Source organism: Tasmannia lanceolata, unplaced genomic scaffold (assembly GCF_043159265.1).
Source record: "Tasmannia lanceolata isolate RefF3 unplaced genomic scaffold, GAP_Taslan_0.1 ptg000029l, whole genome shotgun sequence".
NCBI lineage: Eukaryota > Viridiplantae > Streptophyta > Magnoliopsida > Canellales > Winteraceae > Tasmannia > Tasmannia lanceolata.
The window spans coordinates 9,997,114-10,021,410 of NW_027518706.1; the positions used below are offsets into that span (position 1 = coordinate 9,997,114).

The 24,297-nt window shown below is 38.9% G+C and overlaps 2 protein-coding genes across 3 annotated transcripts; one reads left to right on the plus strand and one right to left on the minus strand.

The window, feature by feature from the left end:
- Window positions 1–5,728: 5,728 nt before the first annotated feature.
- LOC143859150 (S-adenosylmethionine synthase 1-like) lies at window positions 5,729–14,993 on the minus strand. The gene is made up of 3 exons (XM_077369829.1): window positions 14,838–14,993; window positions 7,091–7,475; window positions 5,729–6,817 (listed from the first exon to the last, which is right to left on the minus strand). The coding sequence occupies exons 2-3, from the start codon at window positions 7,471–7,473 to the stop codon at window positions 6,022–6,024; spliced, it is 1,179 nt and encodes a 392-aa protein (XP_077225944.1). The 5' UTR covers window positions 7,474–7,475; window positions 14,838–14,993; the 3' UTR covers window positions 5,729–6,021.
- Window positions 14,994–16,726: 1,733 nt separating this feature from the next.
- Window positions 16,727–23,081, plus strand: LOC143859311 (Papain family cysteine protease). 2 transcript variants are annotated; one of them, XM_077370038.1, is made up of 4 exons: window positions 16,728–17,260; window positions 18,506–18,625; window positions 20,657–20,900; window positions 22,614–23,081. In XM_077370038.1, the coding sequence occupies exons 1-4, from the start codon at window positions 16,775–16,777 to the stop codon at window positions 22,880–22,882; spliced, it is 1,119 nt and encodes a 372-aa protein (XP_077226153.1). In that variant the 5' UTR covers window positions 16,728–16,774; the 3' UTR covers window positions 22,883–23,081. The 2 variants fall into 2 exon arrangements, with proteins under 2 accessions (XP_077226154.1, XP_077226153.1); XM_077370039.1 differs by lacking the exon at window positions 18,506–18,625 and having other exon boundaries at window positions 16,727–17,260.
- Window positions 23,082–24,297: the final 1,216 nt, after the last annotated feature.

Consider the following 24,297-nt stretch of genomic DNA (forward strand, 5'->3'; position numbering starts at 1 on the left):
CTTTTTTTCTACTTTTTTTTAAGGACTACTCGCTCCTCACTTTTGGTATTATTCTATACTAGCAAAAAACTTCGCACGGGCCGACAAACTTAGGGCTGCCAATTTCACCAGTGAAACCAGGGACCCGCCGCGCCCGCCCCGAACGGGGCGGAGATGGGACAGGAACTTAAAAATTTCCCCGAAGCGGGGACGGGGCGGGCATGGGATGGAGATGGACCCGCCCCGTGCCCATTTTACTATGCAAGCCATTACCAATATCCTCTTATTTTAGTATTGTTTTAGTGTTTTTTAAGTTAACAGTAAATATTTTTTTATGCTAGTGATATTGGCACTACCATATTTTGATAAGTGCACAAATACGGTTTGTCTTTTTCTTTTTTTCAGATGTCAAAAAGTTTTTTTGAGTTGAGGATTTTTGTGTGAGGCGGGGATGGGGTTAGGTATTCCCCGCGGGGCGGGGACGGGAATTCCCCACCATCCCCGAAGCAGGGACAAGGCAGGAACGGGGAATGGTCCTTCCGGCGGGGACGGGGACAGGGAATGCAACATCCGACCCCGCCCTTCCTGTTGCCAGCCCTACAACAAAGAATTGTACATATCACATCATAGGTTGATCTAAACCGTACATGTGATGGAACACAACATAAATAGGTTGTGCCCGTAAAATAATTTCCATAGGCTGATCCTAGCCCTCCAATCTATAGAGGTTTCCATAATTGTTGTTCCTCTTAAGCTGCTCAGAATTCGTCAATATTTTTATAGGTGTCCTGCATTCGTAATATCAAACTTTCCGTAGTTTAACCCGCACATAGTGAATAAGGAAAAGTAGTTTTTTCGTCATCATTAGGGTGCAACTTGGGTCTCAACCCGACGCAACCCAAGGAGCCCATATTTTCCAACCCAACCCGACCCAACCCAATTTCCAATTCAGGTTGGGTTGGTTCGGGTTGACCCAATTTGATATGGTACCAATTGTTGACCACCTCAACTCAAGCCGGGTTGTTTTGTATTTTGAGAACCAATAGTGAGTCACCAATAATCAGTTTTTAACTCACAATCGGTTCTCAAAATCCAAACCAAACAAGGACTAACAATTAACAAAGGAAAGTGTTATCCGCACTACTATATTTTGATGATCACACTCCTCACTTTATTAAAGTACGGTATGGCTCGCACCATAGGATTATCCAAACCGTCCATTGTGAGCATCCAAGTAACAACGATGATTTCAAATTATATATAATGCTAATGTCTCACTACCATATTTTATAATGGCAGTACTCACCGTATTTTGATGATCGCATTCCTCACTTTATTAAAATGTACGGTATGGCCCGTACCATAGGATGATCCAAACCGTCCATTAGATGGGCCACTGCCTACATAGGTTGTGGCCCAAAAATAATTTTCATAGGTCGATCCGAACCCTCCGATCTATAGAGGGTTATAGGTTGATCCAAACTGTCCATGTGATGGAACACAACATCAATCGGTTGTGCTCGTAAAATCATTTCCAGAAGTTGATCCTAGCCCTCCAATCGATATAGGTTGATCCTAGCCCTCCAATCGGTAGAGGTTTCCATAATTGTTGTTCCTCTTCAGGTGCCCGAAATCCGTCAATATTTTGGAAGTGTCCTGCATGAGTAATATAAAGTAGTTATTTCGTCATTGTCATATGTCATTACCTCTTCTTGGTAGTTTTTTTCGTAATTGTCATAGACAGTACCTTGTGCCGGTGCTTTTCGTATGTAGATTACGATTTTACCCTCAAATAATTTCTCATAGAGATAGATGTTAGATATTAGCAAAGGGGTTAATGGTAAAAGAGTAATGCCGACCGTAAATCCCATATAAAAAGAAAAGAAATTTCTTTTTCCTCCCACTATATTGTAGTAGATTCTATTATTCTAAAAGTTTGACATTGGGTCCTACATGGCATATGTATGTGATCCACCGTTAGATCACATGAGAGTTGTTATCTACCGAACGATCATCTCATCCCTAAGATCAATGTCGATAAAAATCAAGAATGGTCGAATTGATCTGAACCATCCACTTGATTTCCGTATAGTCCAGTATTTTTCAAAAAGTACAATACAGCCCACTTCATAGGATGATTCAAACCGTTCATTTGTTGGTCCACAATGTAAATAGGTTTGGCACCAAAACACCATTTCCTAAGGATTATCCTATCGGAGGGTTAGGATCACCCTATTGAAATGATTTTGGGGGTACAACCTATTTAAGTTGTGGCCCAACAAATGAACGGCTTGGATCATCCTATGAAGTGGGCCATACAGTACTTTTTGAAAAATACTAGACAATTTGGCCACACATCATATAAATTCTCCCTTATGATATAAAGATCATACTAGTCTTCCGATCCTAACATGCAATAATGCTTGAAATTGGAAAGGACGAAGACCTATAAAGTGAACGGTTTGGATCAATTTGAGGTGGGACACAGTAGGCACGTGTCATTGTATGAGCTTTCATTTTATCACAAAATATTTCAAAAGCCGCCTTTGACTTTGCTAGAATATTATAAGCCTAGAACCCTCTCCTCATGGGAAATGATATCTGCACTCGCATCTTTTGATATTTGACCCTAATTAGTAATTACAGATAGATAGGTCATTTGCCAAAAAACTTTTCGAGGGAGGGCGTTACATAAGTGGGCCCGTAATGTAGAAACACAAGCATATAAAAAAGCTAATAATTGCACTAACTTATCTTGACTTTTATTATTGGAAGAGGTATGCTAAACTCAAGGGCGCCGTTGAAAAAATGGTGTGAAAGGGTGCCCCCATTGGCACGTTCCCATCATGCATTTATGGGGGCGCCCTTTCACCCCATTTTTTGCGAGGCCGCCCCTAAGTTTAGCATTCCTCTTATCGGAAAACATTTTTAAAACAGAGAGAAAATAAAGAAGGAAGTGAAAACGACCGTTGATTTGGTCCTTTTAGAATTATTTTTGGCATTTGCTAGGGATTCGAGCTATATTCCTTGTTTTCTTGCGCACGTGTCAGATAAAGGATCTCTTTTTAGGTTATTACAATTCCCAAAAAGCTCTCCAAAGCTAATTAAAACAGAAGAGACAAATAACATTTGTGCAATTAGTAAAACATTGTAATTCCAATTTTAGTTTCCTATAAAAAGGGACGGGAAACAAGGGAAATGTTATCAGCACTACTGTATTTTGATGAGGGCACTCCTCACTTTATTAGATGGGCCATTGACTAAATATGTTGTACCCGAAAAATTATTTCCGTAGGTTGATCCTAACCCTCCGATCTATAGATGGTTAGGATCAACTTGTGGAAATGAATTTTGGTGCACAACATATTTAGGCTGTGGCCCATCTCATGGATGGTTTGGGTCATCCTATGGTGCGGGCCATACCTTACTTTTAATAAAGTGAGGAGTGCCCCCATCAAAATACAGTAGTGCTGATAACATTTCCTGGAAACAACTATCTTTTGATAATGAGGCGAAAGCATCTTGTTTTATATTTTCTAGCCAGCTGTCAAAGGCTCTTGCGATTACAAAAAAACCTCTTGGGAGCCGATCAGAGGTGTAAAAGAAAGTGATTCGTCCTGGTATCAAAATAGTCGTGCTGATATCAATACGTGATAAAAATCTCCATAAATCAGAAGGTTGGGATTGTCAAATGTAAGGTACGTTTGGTTCATGACTCATTGATTGTGGGGCCCATCAAATAAATCAGAGGTTCGGATCACAAAAGGGCACGTTTGGCAACCATGATTTTTTTTTTCTTTTTCCCAATAACTCGGTGTATCCACATAGAGATGAGGATGAAGTGGCTAAAAATCAGGAAACAAAAAACGGGAAACTAGTATCTCCGAGTGTGAGAAGTGGCTAAAAATCTGTAAATGATTTTTTTTTTCCAGATTTTTTGCCACTTTTCACACCCTGAGACACTAGTTTCCCGTTTTTTGTTTATTGATTTTTAGCCACTTCACCCGCCCCACGCCTCTCTCACAACTTGGAGATGCAGATTTATCATGGAAACAAATTCATGGTAACCAAACGTAAGTAGAAGTTAAAATCCGGATTTCTTTTCCTCTCTTCCCGGTTGGGTGGGAAGCTCAAAAGGCTATTATTTGAAAACTTCCTTGCAGACAAAGAATATAGAATGAACAGCATGTGACAATCAGACCGGGAAGGGAAAATTCCATCATTTTACTTTCCTTTCCAAGGAAAAAATTATTTCAGTGTCAGCAAAATGGACCTGAGGGAAAGGCATTTTAATGCATAGTGCGAGTATTTAACTTCTTATTGATTTGGGTGTCTTGAATTCAAACCCGATTGGAGTCCGAAATATTGTGTGTGACCCGGATAAGGCCCGTTTACCACTTGGCCCGGCCCGGCCCGGTTTATGTGTTTTCAGCCCGATAAGAATAACTTATGGCCCGCTTTATATAGAGGCTTTTAGTCCTTATTTTGTAGTATGATCTTGCAAAGAGGGTTGGCCCGGCCCGGTTTATGTGTTTTCAGCCCGATAAGAATAACTTATAGCCCGCTTTATATGGAGGGGCTTTTAGTCCTTATTTTGTCGTATTGTCTTGCAAAGAGGGTTGAGAGCTTAAGAAGGAGGGAAAGGGTGTGCTAGGGTTTCCTTTGTGGGTTTTGGTGAAAGACAGTGATCTTTTCTTGTAATCTCTTGATCTTATAGTGGATTTTCTCATTGCCTTTGCTGTGAGCGTAGGCTTTGCCGGACCACATAATCTTTGTGTCTTTTGTGCTATTGCTTGTGCTTGCTCTTTAGTTTTAGTTTGCCATTGAAATCGCAGATCGCATTAGAAGAATGGTTGTTTTCATAACATTTCTCATGGAGGCGTGCCAATTCAAAGGCCTGCTAGTATTAACTTCTCCAAGGAAGGATTTATGTAATGGAAGAAAACAGTCATTTTCTTGGGGGTCTCTTAGTAGGCTCTGAACTAACTTAGATTGAGTGAGATACAGTCATACAGACAGACTAATCACACCGTATTAATTAATGCTTCAAACCAACACCATCAAATAAACACCAAGGGAATTCATGAAAATGTCTGCAGTTCCACCTCTATGGCTTTACTTTTCCTGAAACTAAATTTATTTTCAATATGGCTAAGTTTCTTTCCACATAAAATGAGCGTAAAACAAATTTTTCCAAAATTTTTCAAAATCTGAAAATTTTCCCATCAGAAACCTAGATCTATAGCTTATTTTTTCCAGATATTCATAAGCCATCACTCTTCTTCCACTTAGGCCTCCATCTCCCCTCTAGCTTCATTGTGTGATGGAGTAGTTACCATTCATTTGCTTATCTTTTCTTATGTTGAAGTTGTGGCCTAATTTTCGGGGACCAGATGCCTTATAATACTCGCTATCTTCCAAGGACCAATTGCCTTAATGCTTGCACAAGCTATAACATTAGTTGAATCTCCTTCAACAATCAGTGGTCTAAGACTTAAATTTGCATACCCTCTTAAACCCCATAATAGAGCCTTTTGCTTCCACCTCATCAGCATCACTTTAACATTTCATTTTCTTCTCTATTCTTTTCTCTAGGGATATATCATTACTCAAACAACAATGTCTAATCTTCACTCTCTTTCAGTCAAGTGTTAGGAAAGTAACAATGTCTAATCTGTTCTCTAGAGATAGTAATCATTCAGAAGTGTTTGGAACCTAGGAAGGGAAAAAATTATGAAAAAACACATCATTCATTCACTAACAGAAGAAAATCAGTAAGCATTAAAAACCTCCCAAAACCTCTCCAACCAAAAACAGGTTTAGTTGAAACATTAGTAAAGAAAATCAAAAGCAAATACACCTCCCAAAACCTCTACAACCAAAATAAGGTTGGCAGAAACATCTACAAAAGCAAATATAAACCGTCTCAGATAGATATAGAGAGTAGAATACTAAAAATGAATCTCTGGTCATCAAAGAATAATAAAAAAACAAAACAAAACACACCCCAAAAAAAGAACAGAATTACTCAGCTGACCAAACTCAGGCTTTCTTATCAGCCTTGAGATGCTTGACGGTCTCCCAAGTGAAATCCGGATCATCACGACCAAAATGTCCATATGCAGCAGTCTTCTGAAACCTGAACTTCCCACCTCGCTTGAGATCGAGATTAATAGCAATCATCCCAGGCCTAAAGTCAAAATTCTCCTTGATCAGTTTAAGTATATCCTTATCGGGTATCTTACCAGTCTCATATGTATCAACAAACACCGATAAGGGCTCTGGTACACCAATCGCATAAGAGACCTGAACGAGGCAACGTCGAGCAAGCCCCGACCCCACCACGCTCTTCGCGGCCTGCCTCACAATGTAGGCCCCACTGCGGTCCACCTTAGTGGGGTCCTTCCCTGAGAATGCACCTCCTCCATGAGCACCCCAACCACCATAAGTGTCAATGATGATTTTTCGACCCGTGAGCCCTGCATCTCCATGGGGCCCACCGATGACGAATCGACCCGATGGATTGAGATGGAAGATGGTCTTATCATCGAGATATTGAGATGGAACAACTGGTTTGATCACATGTTCTTTCAAATCTTTGGCAATCTGATCGTTATTAACTGTCTCGTCATGTTGGGTGGAGATGAGAATTGTGTGGACCCTGAGTGGGACCATGGCGCCTCCTTCGTTTCTATACTCGACTGTTACTTGTGTCTTTCCATCGGGCCTTAGCCAAGGGCATGTCCCGTTCTTTCGAACTTCGGTGAGCTTAGCGCCGAGCTTGGTGGCGAGGACATGAGTGAGTGGCATCAACTCTGGGGTCTCATCGGTGGCATACCTGTTAAAGTATAAAAGGTTAAATAACACCATCCCAACAACTTAAGCTTTTGGAGTAATTGGTTGTTTCACATGGTATCAGAGCAAAGGTCATGTGTTCAAAACTACTTGATATTAAAAATCCACATGTAATGGCTAACCCAAAAGAGGGGCCACGTGTCACATGAAGGCCAACCCTAAAAAGAGGAGTCACGCGTGAGGGGGAGTGTTAAAGTGTAAAAGATTAAATAACGCCATCTCCAACAGCTTAAAGTAATTGGTTGTTTCACAGTACCCAAACATATGGCCTTGATCTCCGGCACCAATTTCTTCGGGCTTCTTGGTGAGGTGGCCATGGACACCTTGAGCAATGTCTGGGCTCTGTTGCTCGATGTTGACGAGTACCTTGCACTTATCGGCGTCAAGGCCAACATCAGCCGACACGAATCCAATCCTTCTGCACGTGTCACGGACGATCTTCTCGTAATTCACCTTGGCCTTGGTGGTGATCTCGCCAAAGACCATGACCATGTTAGTTTTTGTGCATGTCTCGCAAGCGACCTTGCTTTCGGGGTCTTGTTCTAGGCAGGCATCAAGAATGGCATCGGAAACTTGATCACAGATCTTGTCGGGGTGGCCCTCATTGACTGATTCGGAGGTGAAGAGAAATGTATCCATATCTGAATTTCCATTGGCATTGACAGAGAGAAAGAGTGAGAGATGCAGCAGATTTTAAGTAGAACAAGATCCAAATTTACAAGTAAAATAATGCCATTCAAGAAAAAATGTACAAGTAAAATAACAAACATACATATACGACAGTAGGAAGAAGATATGAAAATGGCCATGAATATACAGAAAGTTACACTAGACCTTTTTTTTTTTTGAATGATACATTTGGTTGGCTTTTATCAATCTAGAAATCGCAAAGAGATAAATACTAAGGGATCATTTGGGTGTGCAATCTAATTGGGTTTTGGGTGCAATTTGTTTGTAAACTTGAAATCTGAAAAAATAGTTCAAATTGAAAACTTACAAATTTGCAGCCACAGTCCATTTTGGGAGTGCACACCCAAACAAACAAGATAAACCCTATTTAAAAACTTCAACTCGACAAGAACTCGACCAAGGTAAAAAGAGTCAATTTGCGTAAATCATTGATGTGGTCAACTTTTCATTAAACCAGGGTGAGCCAAAGCTCAAAGGTATTGTTGATTGACTTGGTAGGGCAAAATTTGGAATCAAATGAGAAACTGACGAAGTTAAAACCGAGTCAACTCGGATGAGTCAATGATCATGCAGAGATCTTTTTTAACAGAGATAAAATATCATAGAGATCATTACTGACTCTAGCGTCTAGACCGATGTTCAGCAACTTGGACTCAACTCAGCTACATCATTATTTTGATACTATTTAGGATGATTAAACGAGTTGACTCGGCATGTATTAGTCGAACTAAAACATTGGCGGGTCTGTTAAGTACAGCATGATATTGCCATGGTTGCCACCTATTTGAACCAATGGGAAGGTCAGCCCATAGTTTCACTGATCAGGATATAACTCGTAAGATCTGGGCCACTCGACAGGTAAGACTTATTGTAAGTGGACCACAGTCCAAAAATTCCACCCTACCAACTGATTAAAGGACCTTTAGTAGTTTATGTTGATACAACTTTATGGGAAGGCATCCCACGTTCCCTAAATTTCTCAGGAGGTCAGTGTGTAAGTATCATTTTGGGGATTTATTGTCATTAGGGTGTCAATATCACAAAAATATGTGAGGTTCAATCCCAGCTTACCTATTAAAAAATATCACAAAAAGATGTCATTATTGTTTGATGGCATCATACTTGACGTAGTGTCAATTTTCATTATTGACACAAACTTTTGACACTTGTGACATAAGCTAACATCATGTCACTTAAGTTGTAAGTAGGGTTCCCTTGAGATTTTCGTTGGTTTAATTTAGTCCAAGAGTTCCAGATTGGGAAACTTAAAAGTTTGGTTGTAGTAGGAAGTGGGAACACAAGGATTCCATATAGTTTTAGAAAAGAGATTTTTATCTAGAAAGTTTGAAGAAGTCAAGTGACCCATTGGTAGAAATTAGAAGATACTTATTTACATTAAATAGGTCAACAGTTTTGCTTTATAAAGGATAAGGAGTCTTGATAAGGTCTCTTTTTTATTTCCGTGGGACTGCTCTCCTAAAAATGTAAGGGCCTACTCCCCCGCCCCCCTCTCCAAAAAAAAAAAAAAAAAGCCTTTGTCCAAACTAGTTGGGGTCGGTAAATGAATCTTTTAGAAAAATTTCATGAAGAAGGTGAAAGGAATCTACCCGGCTCAAATTTACTAAGTCTAATCCTGGTCCTAGTTGGGTTCGTCTGTGTGGATCATTTTCTCCCATTCTCTCCTATCCAAGGCCATGTTCTTTGTTATGTTCCTAGCCATCAAGTCTTTCATCACTGTTTCTACCCAAGTCGTTTTCGGTCTGCCCCTTGAAAAAAAAACCCTTCCTTCACCCTTCCAAACCTTTATAACCCTGTCACCGATTTCAAAAAAACCTTCCTAAAACCTGTCACAGGCACATATTCACCCTCCAGTGAGGTCATGAACATGCAATCATCTCCTTTCTAAATTGACCTCGCCTTTAACCTCTTAGATTTAACCTAAAATAAACATAAAGGCCTCACAATCCTATTTGAAGGTCTTAAATTTATATTTCAAAGACCCGCCACATATTTTATCTGGAACAGATTATTTCCAGATTTGTTACAGTTATTACAAAGTTTTTTGTTACTGCAGCAGTCTTTAAACCTGCAACCTCAATCCTTATTTTCTAATCCAAAACTTAACCTAAAACCTGTATTCAACCTGGTCGATCATTTTCGTTCACCTAGAAATTTTAAAACACTTCTTACAGTCTGAAATATGCATCTGAAATTTTCTGCAGTTTTAGTACTCCTACCTTTTCATTGTTTCTATTACTTTGTCCCGCATCAACTTGGTATTAGGGCTGCTTGAATAATGACCTGATGGTACTCATACTCATTAATTGGAATTAGAACCTAGGTTGCCACCATGGCAACCAGCACTGGTAGGATGTACCCAACTAGGAGTTGCTAGATGTGCCCTTAAAACTAGCTGAAAAATAGACAGTATTGAACTGTAATTGGAAGATCTAAATCTATGGATCGCATGAGAAATACCACAAGAAAAATGGAAGTACCTAGACTTCATAGAATTGAGATGAACAATCAAGTATTGATTAGGCAGACACACTAGAGGAGCATCTTTTGAAGAACAACATGAACGATAACCAATCATTTCCAAAAAAACAAAAACAAAAAAACAAAAACAAAAAAACAAAAACAAAACAAAACAACAACATGAACGATAATTAAATGATCGTAGTTGCCAAGATGGGTATAGTCAGTTGATGGACGGCACTAGAGTGGGAGTGAAGCCTAATGAGAAACCCACCCATCATTTGTTGAAATAAAATGAGGAACTAGTTGTTGAAAATATTTGCAACGAAGATTGTTCAGAGATACAAGAAACTACGTTCCAGAAGAATTCAAGAAAGCCACAAAAGGTAAGGTTCGTGCAGTGAAGTTATCCGCAGGTTTGCGAATCAAGAAAACTTGGCAAATGTACCAGGCCAAGCAACCCTACAAGAAATAGTAACTTCAGCCACTCAAATCCAAATTTGCATGCGAGGTGGGTTCATAGAGCTAAGACTGCTCGACTTGAAACGACAAACAAGGGAGGCTATCATCATTTAGAGTTGATTCTGACGATACTTAGAACACACTTATCATATGAGGGTCAAGAAGGCGACAATTGTTAACCAAAACACTTAGAAGATGAGAACTTACGAATCGTTCGACGGAGTCTGCACGATATTCAAATAATAAATGACATACCTTTTATTCCATCGATCACAAAGCTGAGAAAATAGCTGAGAAAATATCTTGAACTTGAGATTGATATCCAGATTGTGCTCACAAGAAATGGTGACACTCTAATGTGCCTCCTACGGTGGAAATATCCAGTCCAATGAAAAAGTCACCCTTTATAGAAGGTACCGAGATTACAACAGATGAAGCTGCTAAAAGATACGAACATACATTTTTCCTACCACTGTTGCCAAAATTGACAATACAAGGAGTACATCAAAGGCACACCTTATTTTTCTGAATGATGACATCAAAGGCACACCTTATGATCATATTACATTGAACAGACAAAATGATTACCTATAGCTACTCGTACGTTAGAAATACCTCATTCTTTGGAAAAGGCGTTCATTTTTTGACTTGTGTGAGGATCATGGAAAAACTCCCACAAGTGGTGGAGTATGTGACAAGGGACCATCTCAGATTTTCTATTTATTTTATTTTATTTTATTTTATGCGGGTGTGGGTGGGGCGTGGGTTGGGGGGTAGGTCAGAGTATCAATATCATTTTGGAGCAATATTTTCATTAGGTTGTCATTATTACAAAAGGTTGTTGTTATCATTTGATGGAATCATAATGGATGGAGTGTCATTATCGTTATTGAACTCAACCTTTTACCATTTGTGACATAGGCTGACACCATGTCACTTATGCATTTAGGTACGACTTGAGATTCTCGTTGGGCTTGATTTAGTACAAGAGTTCTAGATTATGAAATTTAACAGTTTGGTTGTAGTAGGAAGTTTGCAGAAGTCACGTGATAAGTGTCACAAGACTATTAGTAGAAATTAGAAGTTGCTTATTTACATCAAATATATTGAGTTTGGTTTTAAAAAGGATAAGGAGTCTTGGTAAAATGATAAGGTCTCTTTTTTATTATCATGGGATTATTGGACTGCTCTTCTATAAATGTAAGAGCCTATGGCCTTATTACTTATGATGATGATGATGATGAATGAATACTGAACTCTTTGTTTTGACCTGGTGTGATGACTCTCTACATTCGGTGTGATGCCTAGGAAACCCTAGTATGATTCCAGGTTAGCTTTCTCTTTACTCTTTTCTTCTCCTCTTCTTCTTCTCCCCTTCTACAGCAATTTTTATTTTCTTTTAATCACCATACTCAACTCAACTCAACTAAGCCTTGTCCCAAATTAGTTGGGGTCGGCTAATGAATCTGTTAACTTACCAACTTCTCCAAAAGCTTAAGCTGTTGGAGAAAGGCGTTATTTATCTTTTATACTTTAACACTCCCCCGCATGTGGGCCCACTTGGCAAACACGTGGCACATGTGGTCCCACTTTGGGCCGACCATCGCATGTGGATTTTTGCTATCCAGGAGGTTTGAACTCGAGACCTTTGGCTCTGATACCAAGTTAACTTACCAACTTCTCCAAAAGCTTAAGTTGTTGGAGAAAGTCGTTATTTATCTTTTATACTTTCACAGAATCCTTTAGAAAATTTTCATGAATAAGGTGAAAGAATCTACCCGGCTCAAATTGGCTAAGTCTAATCCTGACACTAGTTGGGTTTTCTTTTTATCACCATCATTCACAATATACCCTATTCCCATTAAACCAACCAACCACCACCTCAACCTTCATCCTTGAAACCTTCAACCAACCTTACCCCATTCTTTGCTTACCCAAAAACCCCAAAACCTACCCACGACTGCCAAGAGACCTCCAATCTGTAACCTTTTTCAAACCTGTAGCAAAATCCATCTTTTTTCTTAAACCTGTTAACCTAAACCTTATCTTGAACCTTTTTCCTTTAGCCCCTAGAGACTACAACCCTTCTCTATCAATTTCCTAACCGTGTGGCAACATTAAACCTCCAAAAAAAATCCCTTGAACACTTCTCATACCAAGATCTGGCACGTGACACCTAGATCTAGACTAGACATCTGAAAACCCCATCCTTTTTCTATTATCGACATTTCTAACTAAACCCTACAGCCCACAAACACTCCAATATAGTTATCAGTCATTCTCCTCACCCATCCAAACCATTACAAACATGTCACTATTTAAAGAAGCCTTCTTAAAACCTGTCACAGACACAGATTCACCCTTAGTGAGGTCGTGAACTTGCAGTCGCCTCCTTTCTAAATTAACCTCACCTTTAACTCCTTATATATATATATATATATATATATATATATATATATATGTGATTTGCTAGGGTCCATTGCAAAAGGCATTTCGTGGCTAGTCTGTCGCATGTCAGACCACCCACCTCGTGAATGGAGACAACAGCTAGACTCAGAGGTTGCAGGTTTTCAGCTGCAGGTGGAGCCATGAAAATCAACGCGATTGTATGATTTTGATGAAAGGAGAAAAGGGTGGCGGATTATATCGTCTGCAGGGTGATTAGTATTCCTAAGATCTCGATGGCTAGTTGGAAATAGGGTAATGGTGTGCGCACACGTAGGGTCTATTTGGTAGTCGGTGCAAAGATAGGTTTCCAAGTTGAAAATGATGGTGAGAAGGTGACACTACCTGCGTTCGGGAGGATGGATCGAGATCCCTCTTTAGGGTTGACTGGATGAGTCAACGGGTTGGCAACTACATATGTGCATTGGCCGTGTTGATCGAATCGGAAAGAGTCAGAACCAGGATGATTCGATGGTGTGTAGCTGAGTACTTCGAAAGACCTAGTTCCGCGACGACACCGGACCGGTGGCGAAATCAATGGAAAAACTTCAGGTGATTGGGAAATAATCTAAGGTAGAGATTGTTGGGAAAGTTGCCTCATTTCTCACGGCTTGTGGGAAGGCAAGAAAAACGAAATAGGTTGCCTTTTTAGGTTCTAAGAAAACCCAGTATAAAGCATTCCTTATTCTCACGGCTAAGAGTGTGGCGGCAAGAGAAAAGGGGTGGGATGCTCTTTGTGTGTCGGTCGCAAAGAGGAAAGTAGAGAGAGAGAGGGAGGGAGATGAGAGGAGAGAGAAGAAGAAGAAAGAAAAAGAGGAAGAGGGTTCTTCTTGGGTCTTTTCTCGGGTTTCTATTGTGCAGGGAATTTAAGTGGGTAGAACTCACCCCTAAAAGCTAGCCGTTAGACTATTTGCTTTTGCGTGGAACCCCAACATATTGGGAATTCTCTTGTGGGTTGTTTCTCTTGGGTTTCTCTTGTGTACGGTCTTGGGTGAGAGAAGTAAGGAAAGGGTTGAGGGTCTGTGGGTTTTGAGTTTATCCATTGTAATCTTAGTATATTATTTTCGTCATAGTGGAAGATCATGTTCTCGCCCGTGGATGTAGGCATTGGCCGAACCCTGTAAAATCTTAGTGTTCATCTTCTGGCTTGTGTTTATTTTTACTTTTCCCGTTTTCCGTTTATTTGTTCACGATCGGATTGGAGGATTTGCCCGACAGATTTTCTCAACATATCATTTCCAAGATAAATGGTATATACAATTATTTAAATCATACTAATGAATCAAAGGGTTAACATCATCTAAGCATAATTAATTTAAAACTAAATAATTAATGGCATTTCGAGGCGCACAACATTGATCAAGGACCCCAAATCCTCCTTCAAAGGTGGCTCTGGTGAGTTCCTTAGGCAGGTGGCCATGCCCCAAAAAATCTTCTCTGTGAATCATCTCCACCCTCGGATCAAATTATATCTACTATCAAAATTTTGGTTTATCTTCTTTTCTTTTATCGTCTAAACTTTCAGTGTGGGGAGGGTCTCAATAATTGATAGCCACATATAACTCCTATAAATAATAAATTCAATAACATACAAGCAAATAAGCCTTAGATAAGCAATCAAATCAAATGGATCTCACAATTAAAACCAGAGAACACATCAATGAATTAATTCTAACCAATTAAATTAGTAGATATTCAAATCAATGGTTAAAAAAAATCTTCAAATGGGCCCACATAATAAAAAAATCCCCTTATTAAATAACCAGGAACATAATCTCAATTCAAAATCTGATGTAATAGAGTTTACATATGAAATAAGAAAAACCCATCCAAAATTTTATTGGGCTAAATACATTATTCACCATCATTGATAAAAAAAAAAAAAAAAAAAAAAAAACCAACCTAACAGAACAAACATACAGACGTACCTTGTGGGAGGAAGAAGAAGAGGAGAGATTTGGGTTGTTGTTATAAAAAAGGAGGGTAGAAGATAATAATATTATGAGGAGAGAAGAAAGGCGAAGAGAGGAGTGAGATTTTTATAAGGATCCTAAAAGAGTGTACATTGAACGAAGACGGGTTCTCATTTTGACTCTCTCTTTCCCATTACCAACGCCTTCTCCGCTCCTCCCGTTGTTCCCCAACCACCAAGTTCCACATCACTATTGCACACCTCATCAGGAGTTCTGGACCGTTGATCTCTTTTTTGGGTGGGCCATACTTAAATTTCAAATCTCAATAGGCAGTCCTAGCCATTGGATTGGATGACTTGTGGGCTCTACCTTGATCAGATGATCCTAGCTCCCTAGTCTTATCAGGCCCTTAAGCCCTTTAAGTTTCTACTAGAGCATTGATTTTGTTACGCCTTAATCTTGATATGGGATGCGTGTTACACTTGGGTCGTTTCGTGATCGTCTACTTGATCGATGGTCCAGATTGATTATTCAGAACAAAGATTTCATGGAAAAGAGGATGGACCCCACATCTTTGCATTTTCTATTTGAGCATTTGAGAGAACATTGATACTTCATTAAGCACCCAATGGACACTTGAATCGAGGATCCGATGGGCCCCAAGTTCCCATATACCAACTGTCTAACTCTTAAGTTAGGAATTAACCTAATCCTTGAGGCTAGATGCATGTATGTAGTTCAAATTAATTCCTCTGTATACCAATAGTTGAAAAAATATTCTAACCAAAATTATAACTATGCAGCAGAACACATGGACACTCCATTGGACGTTCGATTCTGGTTCAAGAACCAAACATTGAAAGTAGGTTCTGAAGAAGACTTCATTTATAAATAAGAATTCTAAGTCTAATGATCCTAAAAATCAGCTCCATTGAATGATCCTAACCCTCCAATCTAATACAAACACCTCATAAAAATCTATATGGTTCGAAGAGTTAGGGTCTTCTCAGGGAGATGATTTTTGGGGCAAGGCCTAGTACGTGCGGTCGCAACAAATGAATGGAAGCTCAACTGAATTTTTTTTTTAAATTAACTTTTTACCGTATACACTTTCTTCAAAGATCTAAACCATTAAGACCGTTAAGTTCATGTTTTGATACCCACAAGATTTAGATTTGGATTTCTCACATTTGCAGATGAGATTTAGAACTAGTTCAGATCCTTCGATTTCCAAATCAGCTACAATAGTGAAAAAAAAAAATCCGATTTTCAATTATGTTCTGCAAGACATTATTTGGAAATCAATATATGGGACAATTACCTTCACCCTCGCTGCTCCTCGACCTTACAGCAGCAGCCAGCCATTATTTGGAATAAGCAACTGTTCATATTCAACGACAAAAAATGCACATTATTTGGACCTTAGGATTACATCTTGATTTTTTGGGCAACACTGGACCCAAACCAAGGCCGATAAAATAAACAGTCGAGATCAATATAAGATGGGACCCACTTTGCAAAATCCATTCCCCTTGCTCTCATAGAAGAGATGAAAAGTGTGTGGCTCTTTGGCGTAAAGTCATGGGTTTGCTCCCAGTGACGAGCGTTCGAATCCCCCTTGTTTACCCGATGTGCGTGGTCTTCCGGGTGCCTGCATGCATCCCTAGGGAATAGTCCCGCCCCACGAAGTGGCGTGGGGATACCTATGGTACCGAAAAAAAAAAGAAAAAGAAAGAGGAGAGATGAAAAGGGTATCTTTGTCACATAAAATTTTGAAACAAAATTTAAACACCGTTTAGGGTCAATCACGTGGCAACAATGCATAACACTTGGGCTCCTTCCCATGCAACACTAGTCACTTTCTTGCATCACTTCTCTGCATGCTATACATAAAATCTCATAAAAAACACAGAGAAAAAATCATTAGAAAAGAAGAAGAAGAAAGTTTTCTAATGGTGAGTGTTATTTTTGCAATCCTCTTTCTAACATGGGTGTTTGGAGTTTCTTCTCATCTTCTTCTCGAAGACCCAAAAATCTTCCAAGTAACAGATGACAAAAACAGTGTTAAATCCAACGGTCCAGATTGGCTTTCCATGAATTTCCCGGAAAGAGATTTCCAGCTTTTCATGAGAAAATACAACAAGAAGTACCAAACAAGAGAAGAATATATCCACCGTCTCGGAATTTTCGCCAAGAACAAGATCAGAGCCGTTCAAAATCAGGTTTTGGACCCATCTGCCGTTCATGGGATTACACCTTTCTCTGATCTTTCCGAAGAGGAATTTGAAACTTTTTTCATGGGTTTAAAAGGTGGGTTTCATTCCAAAGAGGAGACTGTTTATTCTCAGGATGGAAAAGCTTTTCTCGTGGAGGAAAAAAGTTTCCCGGAGAATTTTGATTGGAGAGAGAATGGAGCGGTCACCCATGTTAAGTTGCAGGTTTTTGCCACCTTTTGTGTTACTAGAAATAATTTTCCCTGTTTAGTTTGCAAGAAAAATATTTCCTGTAGAAAATAATTTCCCAGGAAAAATTTCTTGTTTATGTGTGTAATAAAACAATGAAAAGACAATATGAAATTCAGGAAAGGTTTTTCTTTTCCAAACTCTTCACAGAAATTGCTTCAATCCAAACTGGGATATGGAAAAGATATCTCCACCCCCTTTTGGTTGTCTTTTCTGAAATTGATTGGAAATATGATATCCACCACCTTTTGTTTGTCTTTTTCCTTATACAAAAGTCATTTTCAATAAATGAAATGGAGTTTTTATATGGCGCAAGCCCGTGTAGTCCAGTATTTTTCAAGAGTACTGTACGGCCAACACCATTGGATGATCCAAACCGTTCTTTGATGGGCCGCGACGTAAGTAGGTTGTGCCCAAAAAATCATTTCCATGACATGATCATAACCTTCTGATCTAGATCGCCATAAGATGATCCTAGCTCTCGATCTAGATCAGAAGGCTATGATCATGTCATGGAAATGATTTTTTGGGCACAACCTACTTGCGTTGTGGCCCATCAAATGGACGGTTTCGATTATCCTATGGTGTGGGCAGTACAATACTTTTTTGAAAATTCCTGGACCATACAGGCTTACACCATTTAAATCTTATAAAATGATATTCACACCCTCTTTTATTTGTCTTTTGCTGAAAATGACTCAAAAGACAAGCAAATGGTGGTGAAGTTGTGAAAGTAAAGCAATTTTGGGAGAGAGACAAACAAAAGGGGGGTGGAAGTATCATTTCCCTTATAAATTACAAATAAAATGGGTGGAAATGATGAGAAAGGGAGTGGAAATGTCATCTCGCTAGTAATAATTCTATTATTGATTTGATGAGCAACCATCATTTCCAGCTGGAACAATCTTAAGCATCCGATTGGTACCTGAAATTGATTGGACAATCCTAACCATCCAATTATACATAATCAAAATGACTAAATTTCAGTTGGATCGGGCAGTGGATCGATCCTAATGATCAACACTGGGTCCCAGATATATTTGGGACCGCGGATCTTGTGGATCAATCCTAACGATCAACATTAGGCCCCACATTTGCCACATGGACGTGACCCAGCCCATAGATCTGGCCAGTGAACACAAGTCAGGTCTATTGCCATTGGCCCCACCTTTTTTTTTGTTTTCACTTGAAAATAACTGCATTTCCACCACCTTGTTACAGGGGACATGCGGATCTTGTTGGGCATTTAGTACCACAGGAGTTATTGAAGGAGCCAACTTCATATCTACTGGGAAGCTTCTTACTCTTAGTGAGCAACAACTTATAGATTGTGATCATAAGGTTTGCTCCTTTCCATACTCAAGTCTGTTTGGATGCACCACCTATGTCCCAGTAGAGTATTGGGTAAGTAGTCAACTGGCAAAGTAGTGTGGTAGTAGCCTCCCGATAGAGTCAGTTGAACCCCGTGATGCGTTCAGTTTGTCAAGGGTTGATTACTAGTCTCATGTAGAGTAGAGTGGAGAGAATAGAAAGAAGAAAGAAAGAAAAAAGAGGCATAAATCCCATAACTCTGTTAGTGTTACCAAAAAAATTACCTTTTTAATGGATTTTTGGTACAGGGTTAAATGTTGTCACCACAACAGGCCCAGGGACTGATAAGCAGAGTAGTGGGAAAGTAATCTTCCGGGGGTTTGGCTCTTTTTGCAACCAAACGTAGCATGACAACCAACATTACTACTAAATTACCGAGTAAAGTCTTCAAAAATGTACAACCAAACAGGCCTGTTACATTAGGTTATTTTTAAAGGAAACATAGGAAGACACACTTGTCTCAAGATTTGTCCCAAACAGTCCTCCCAATATTGCACAAAAACAGAGACTCGTTTATTATTTTATTAACACAAACTGAGAATTTATAATAAAAAATTCATACTTCAAAACATACTAAAATAGGGAGGACCATCAGGTGCATCCCTAAGACATGCATTTCTTCCTAATCGCTTTCTTTTTAATATGAGTAACGCTAGGGAAACCAGAGTACCACCGAAAAGGGGACCGAACAAATCGGTTCTCTCCACAGTATCACATGTGACTTGTGCCATACCTTAGAATTAGGAAAATCAATAAAAACAGATTTTTTTTGTGCACACATGGCACATTCTCATCGCAGATTCCTTGCTCGGTGGTACTCTCGGCCTCGATATCATTTTCTTTATATATATATATATATATATATATATATACATACATACACATATGAGGAGAAGGATTGTACGCTCGAGCGTACCAAGCTTATGGTACGCTTGAGTGCCCCAATCACATGGGTCCCACATTTTTTGTGGTGATCCAAAGCATTCATTTGCAAGGCCCTATCATAGATAGGGTGTGTACCAAAAATCAACTCCATTGAATCATTCTAACCCCTCCAAAAGTGGAGGGCGAAAATGGGCAGATTTGTGGTTTGCTCATTTTGCCCTCCACAAATGGACGGGTTAGACTGATCCTATGGAGCTGATTTTTGGTACACACCCCATCTATGTAAGGGCCTTTCAAATGAATGCTTTGGATCATCTTAACAAAGTGGGCCCACATGTGATTGGTACGCTCGAGAGTACAATCATTTTCCTCTCTCTCTCTCTCTCTCTATATATATATATATATATATATATATATATATATATATATATATATATATATATATATATAAAAGATGACTAAATAAGCTCATCTACTAAACTTTTCTCCTTTAATTACTCTATGTAATGCAATCTTTCTTCCATTATCTCTCTACTTTCAACTAGGTTTCTTATTTACAAATATATTAATCGATTAATGTAATATTTTATGAGGACTTGGATGTAATCAATGATTATACCATGGATTGCTATATTTGTTTTTTCCCCCTTTTTGTGACCCGACTCGTACTCATATTGAATTTGAATGTGTCTATTTGTTTTTTCCCCCTTTTTGTGACCCTACTCGTACTCATATTGAATTTGAATGTGTCTCACAAGCCAAACTCTTCCTGGCGAGGAGACAATTATTTATGCTCACAGGATTCCACATGCCCTATGCTTCTCCCTTCTCGGGTCAAATCGTAAGCAAAGTGATTCTTGGAGCTTAGCAGCAGCTACAAAAATAAAAATACTATAATATGGAATAAGGATATACAAGCAAGAACCAATCAACTCATAACAAATAAGAAATTAGCATTTGTGTATATATTTTCCTCTAAATTAGTCATTGTTGTAAACTAATGTACCAAGTGACCAGAACTATGTCATGAGTTGAAAATTAAAAAAAGAAACACTATTGTTCCCCCGAAAAAAAAAGTGCATTGTTACTGATTATAGTTGGTTATTTATGATAAAGTGTGATGCAGAGGACCAAAGTACTTGTGACAATGGGTGCCATGGAGGTCTGATGACAAATGCATACAAGTATTTGATGGAAGCAGGAGGTTTAGAGGAGGAAAGTTCTTACCCTTATACTGGGACACCTAGCACTTGCAAGTTCAAACCAGAAAAGGCAGTTGTTAGACTTGTCAACTTCACTAATGTACCTCTTGAAGAGAACCAAATCATTGATAATCTAGTCCATCGCGGCCCTCTTGCAGGTACATATGTGATAAATTTTATCTTGTCAACATGATTTATTTCCTTACTGGGTCATATATTGGGGATTAACCAAAACTTCCTAACTATATTATGGCCATGGAGCCCAGATTGATTGATCTGAATAAAATGACATTTACCTTGGATTGACCAAAGCTCCAAAAATTAACCCTGGCTTCCGTGGTCTTTGTAGCCATTGAATCCGAAACATTGAGACCCTCTTCATTTTGGATTTGGGAACTGATTTTGAGTCCAAAGCTGATTATTGTACTCGAAATTACACACAATTTTGAGTACAATTACAAGTTTTGGACTCTAAATCAATGCTCAAAATCCAAACTCAAAATCAATTTTCAGTCCATTCATGTAGAGCTTGAATGTTTATACCTGGTACTAATTTTAGAGGACCTTCATTGAATAGTTTAGGTCAACCAAGTGTAACAATGTTTGTTTATTAAACTATCTGAGGTGAGGTCTACTACATGAATGGTTGGGAACAATTACACACTCCAAGAAATACACTATTGGCGACAGGAAAAATCGATCTCCAAAAGGCCAAAATCTGACGCTAGATACATCTAGCGACGGGAAAAATTATGGAGAAATGGAAACGGATAATAACTGTAACTAATTTATTTTTTTAAATAAAAATTAATTGGATTTTTCCCGGACAAAAATAAACCACCATAAAAATCCTTTATAGCGACGGTGAAAAAATCCGTTTTGCCAAATAGTCTAATAAACTTTCATAATTTATTCTAGGTGTATTTGTCGTATTGATGTTTTGTCTTAATTTTTTTTTTGTTTCCAAATACCCTAATAAACTTTCTTGATTTTGACAAGATTTTCATGGATTTCTATGAACTTTCACGAAGTGCTTTTACTTTCGTGGGGATCGAAGTCCAGTACACAATCAAAGTTTGATTGCTCGGTTGGAGATTTTTTTTTGTTATTAGATAGTTTTTTTGCAGGCATACATGCATGCTCTATTTGTTTTACATGATATTTTTCATGCAGTGTGTTAAATTTCAAGTGTCCCCAGTGAGGAAATATCACACATCCTGCATGCAAGCTAAATATGTCTAGAATAGGGCCTTTGTATGTTCTATTTCCCCTCTGACCCATGTGTACGTTGTGCTTCTCTATTATGTATTTGTTTTGGACTTACTACAAATTACAAGCTTAATTCATCCATTATAACATTGCTTTTTTATCCATAATCTACAATGTACAAATTTGATTTTACTAGCAATTCTGACAATATTTAAGTATTTTTTATAGGTAAATCTATATATGACATTGTTAATGAAATTCTAGCTTCTTCCCTTGTGTTTGTTTATATTGATAATGCCAAGTTTCTAACTGAAAATTATCCTTTTTCTATAGGTACATGTATTTATGACATTCTTAAAGCTTAATGATACTCTATCTAGCTTGTTCCCTTGTTTTTGTTTATAGTGATAATATCAATTTCTTCCTTAAATTGTTTTCATTTAGGAAAATTTACTTATGACATTGTTAATGACACACTAGTTTCTTCCCCTTTGTCTGTTTAGTGAAAAACACAACGTCACACGAGCTTCTTTCCTTTTGTTTGTTCATAGTGATAATAACATGTTTCTACTGAAATTATTTTTCTATAGGTGAATGTATTTGTGACATTCTTAATGACACTCTTATCTTCTTCCCTTCTGTTTGTTCATACTGAAATACAGTGGGATTGAATGCGGCCTTCATGCAAACTTACATAGGAGGGGTATCGTGTCCACTAATCTGCGGCAAGAGGCGAGTTAACCATGGGGTGCTACTGGTGGGATATGGGTCCAAAGGGTTCTCTCTTTTAAGGCTTGGGTATAGGCCCTATTGGATCATCAAGAACTCATGGGGTAAGCAATGGGGAGACAAAGGGTACTATCACCTGTGCAGGGGACACAACATGTGCGGAATCAATACCATGGTTTCTGCAGTGACAACCACCTCTTAAACTTTGTAAATCAAAGGTACTAGTTACTTGAACCAGCATATACTTAGATGAAACCTTTTGGCTATTATACAAAAGAAACAGTTGTAATATGGTAGACTGCACTATGCTTAATTATCCCTTGGATTTCGTGTTTGCATAAGAAAGAAAGGTTGTGTTTGGCAATGATAAATATAAAACTCCAACTAGCCATATTAATATATACTATCTTGCCTCAAAATAATTCCCTACTTCGTATGATTTGCATAGATGAGAACATCCGCATTCTATGGTTTGCAAGTGCATTTAAAAAAAAATCTTCAATTATCAGGAATTTTTTTTGCAATCTATTCTAAAATTATAGGTTGTAGGAAAATTTTAAAATATAAATGTTTGCTAAAATAGATTAATAGATTGTATGCTTATGTTGGGACCCAGGTAGAACTCACCCTTAAAAGCTAGCCATTAAAGGGGAGGGTGCCCAAATCCTTATAAAGCCCATTGACATCTATCAATCTTTCGATGCTGCTTTCACGTGGAACCCCCAACAATCTACCCCTCCACGTACGTGGAAGCAACGTGGGGACAATCTTTTCCCTCCATGCGGAGGCAATGTAGGAAGTATGAGATCTTTCTCAAGGGATTTTTCGGTCCTTGGAGGCATACCGGGGCTATCATGCTCTGCTTCTAATACCACCGGTAGGGATCCGGGTAGAACTCACCTTTAAAAGCTAGTTGTTAAGGGGAGGGGTGTCTAAGTGTTAGAGTTAGTGCCCTAAAAGCATATCTTGTCATATTAATATTAATAAAGGTTTAATTTTATGACATCTAATGGGTAATATATGATTGAATATGTGTAATGTGCTTGTTATTCGTCATATATTTGTCCTTAGGTAGCAAAGTAGGAATACCATGCTCAACATGTTCAACGATTCACAGATCCTAGGGAGCAGGGAGATATGGTATCCCAGTTCTTTGCAGACCTTAAAGGTTGGGTTGAGATTAGACATCTCCTCCTTGTGGACCCCGATCCGAGAGAGGCGGGGGGACGTGCCCCCCCGCGAGTCTCCGGATCATCCACGTGAAGGAGAGCTCCGCCAAGGAACTCTCGAAAGAGTGCCCCTCACAGCATGAGCGGCGATGTAAAGTGAGATACATCTCGATTCGGGGACTGGCCCGGATTCGAGGCGCACCTTAAACAAAGAAAGAGTCGCTATCCAAGGAAGTGGGCCCTGGATCCCATGCTGTGCTCTGTCGCAACAGATAACCAGAGATATAAAAGGTCCGTGCCTGATGACGAATGGGGAAGGGGTTAGGCGCCCCCAATTCGCCCAAGTGCAAGCACCTGATCTCTTATGTCATTTTTTATTAACTTTGAAGAGTTTTGGACAAAAATCATGTGAAATGGGAACAATCATCCCCGAGAAAACGTCTATCTA

Bases quoted from the DNA above. Each gene is read 5' to 3' on its own strand.
- LOC143859311 (XM_077370038.1), top strand. From the start codon at position 16,775: ATGGTGAGTGTTATTTTTGCAATCCTCTTTCTAACATGGGTGTTTGGA. The intron at 18,626-20,656 runs GTTTGCTCCTTT...TTTATGATAAAG, and splicing joins TTATAGATTGTGATCATAAG to TGTGATGCAGAGGACCAAAG. The intron at 20,901-22,613 runs GTACATATGTGA...ACTGAAATACAG, and splicing joins CCATCGCGGCCCTCTTGCAG to TGGGATTGAATGCGGCCTTC.
- LOC143859150 (XM_077369829.1), bottom strand. From the start codon at position 7,473: ATGGATACATTTCTCTTCACCTCCGAATCAGTCAATGAGGGCCACCCC. The intron at 6,818-7,090 runs GTACTGTGAAAC...ATACTTTAACAG, and splicing joins GATCAAGGCCATATGTTTGG to GTATGCCACCGATGAGACCC.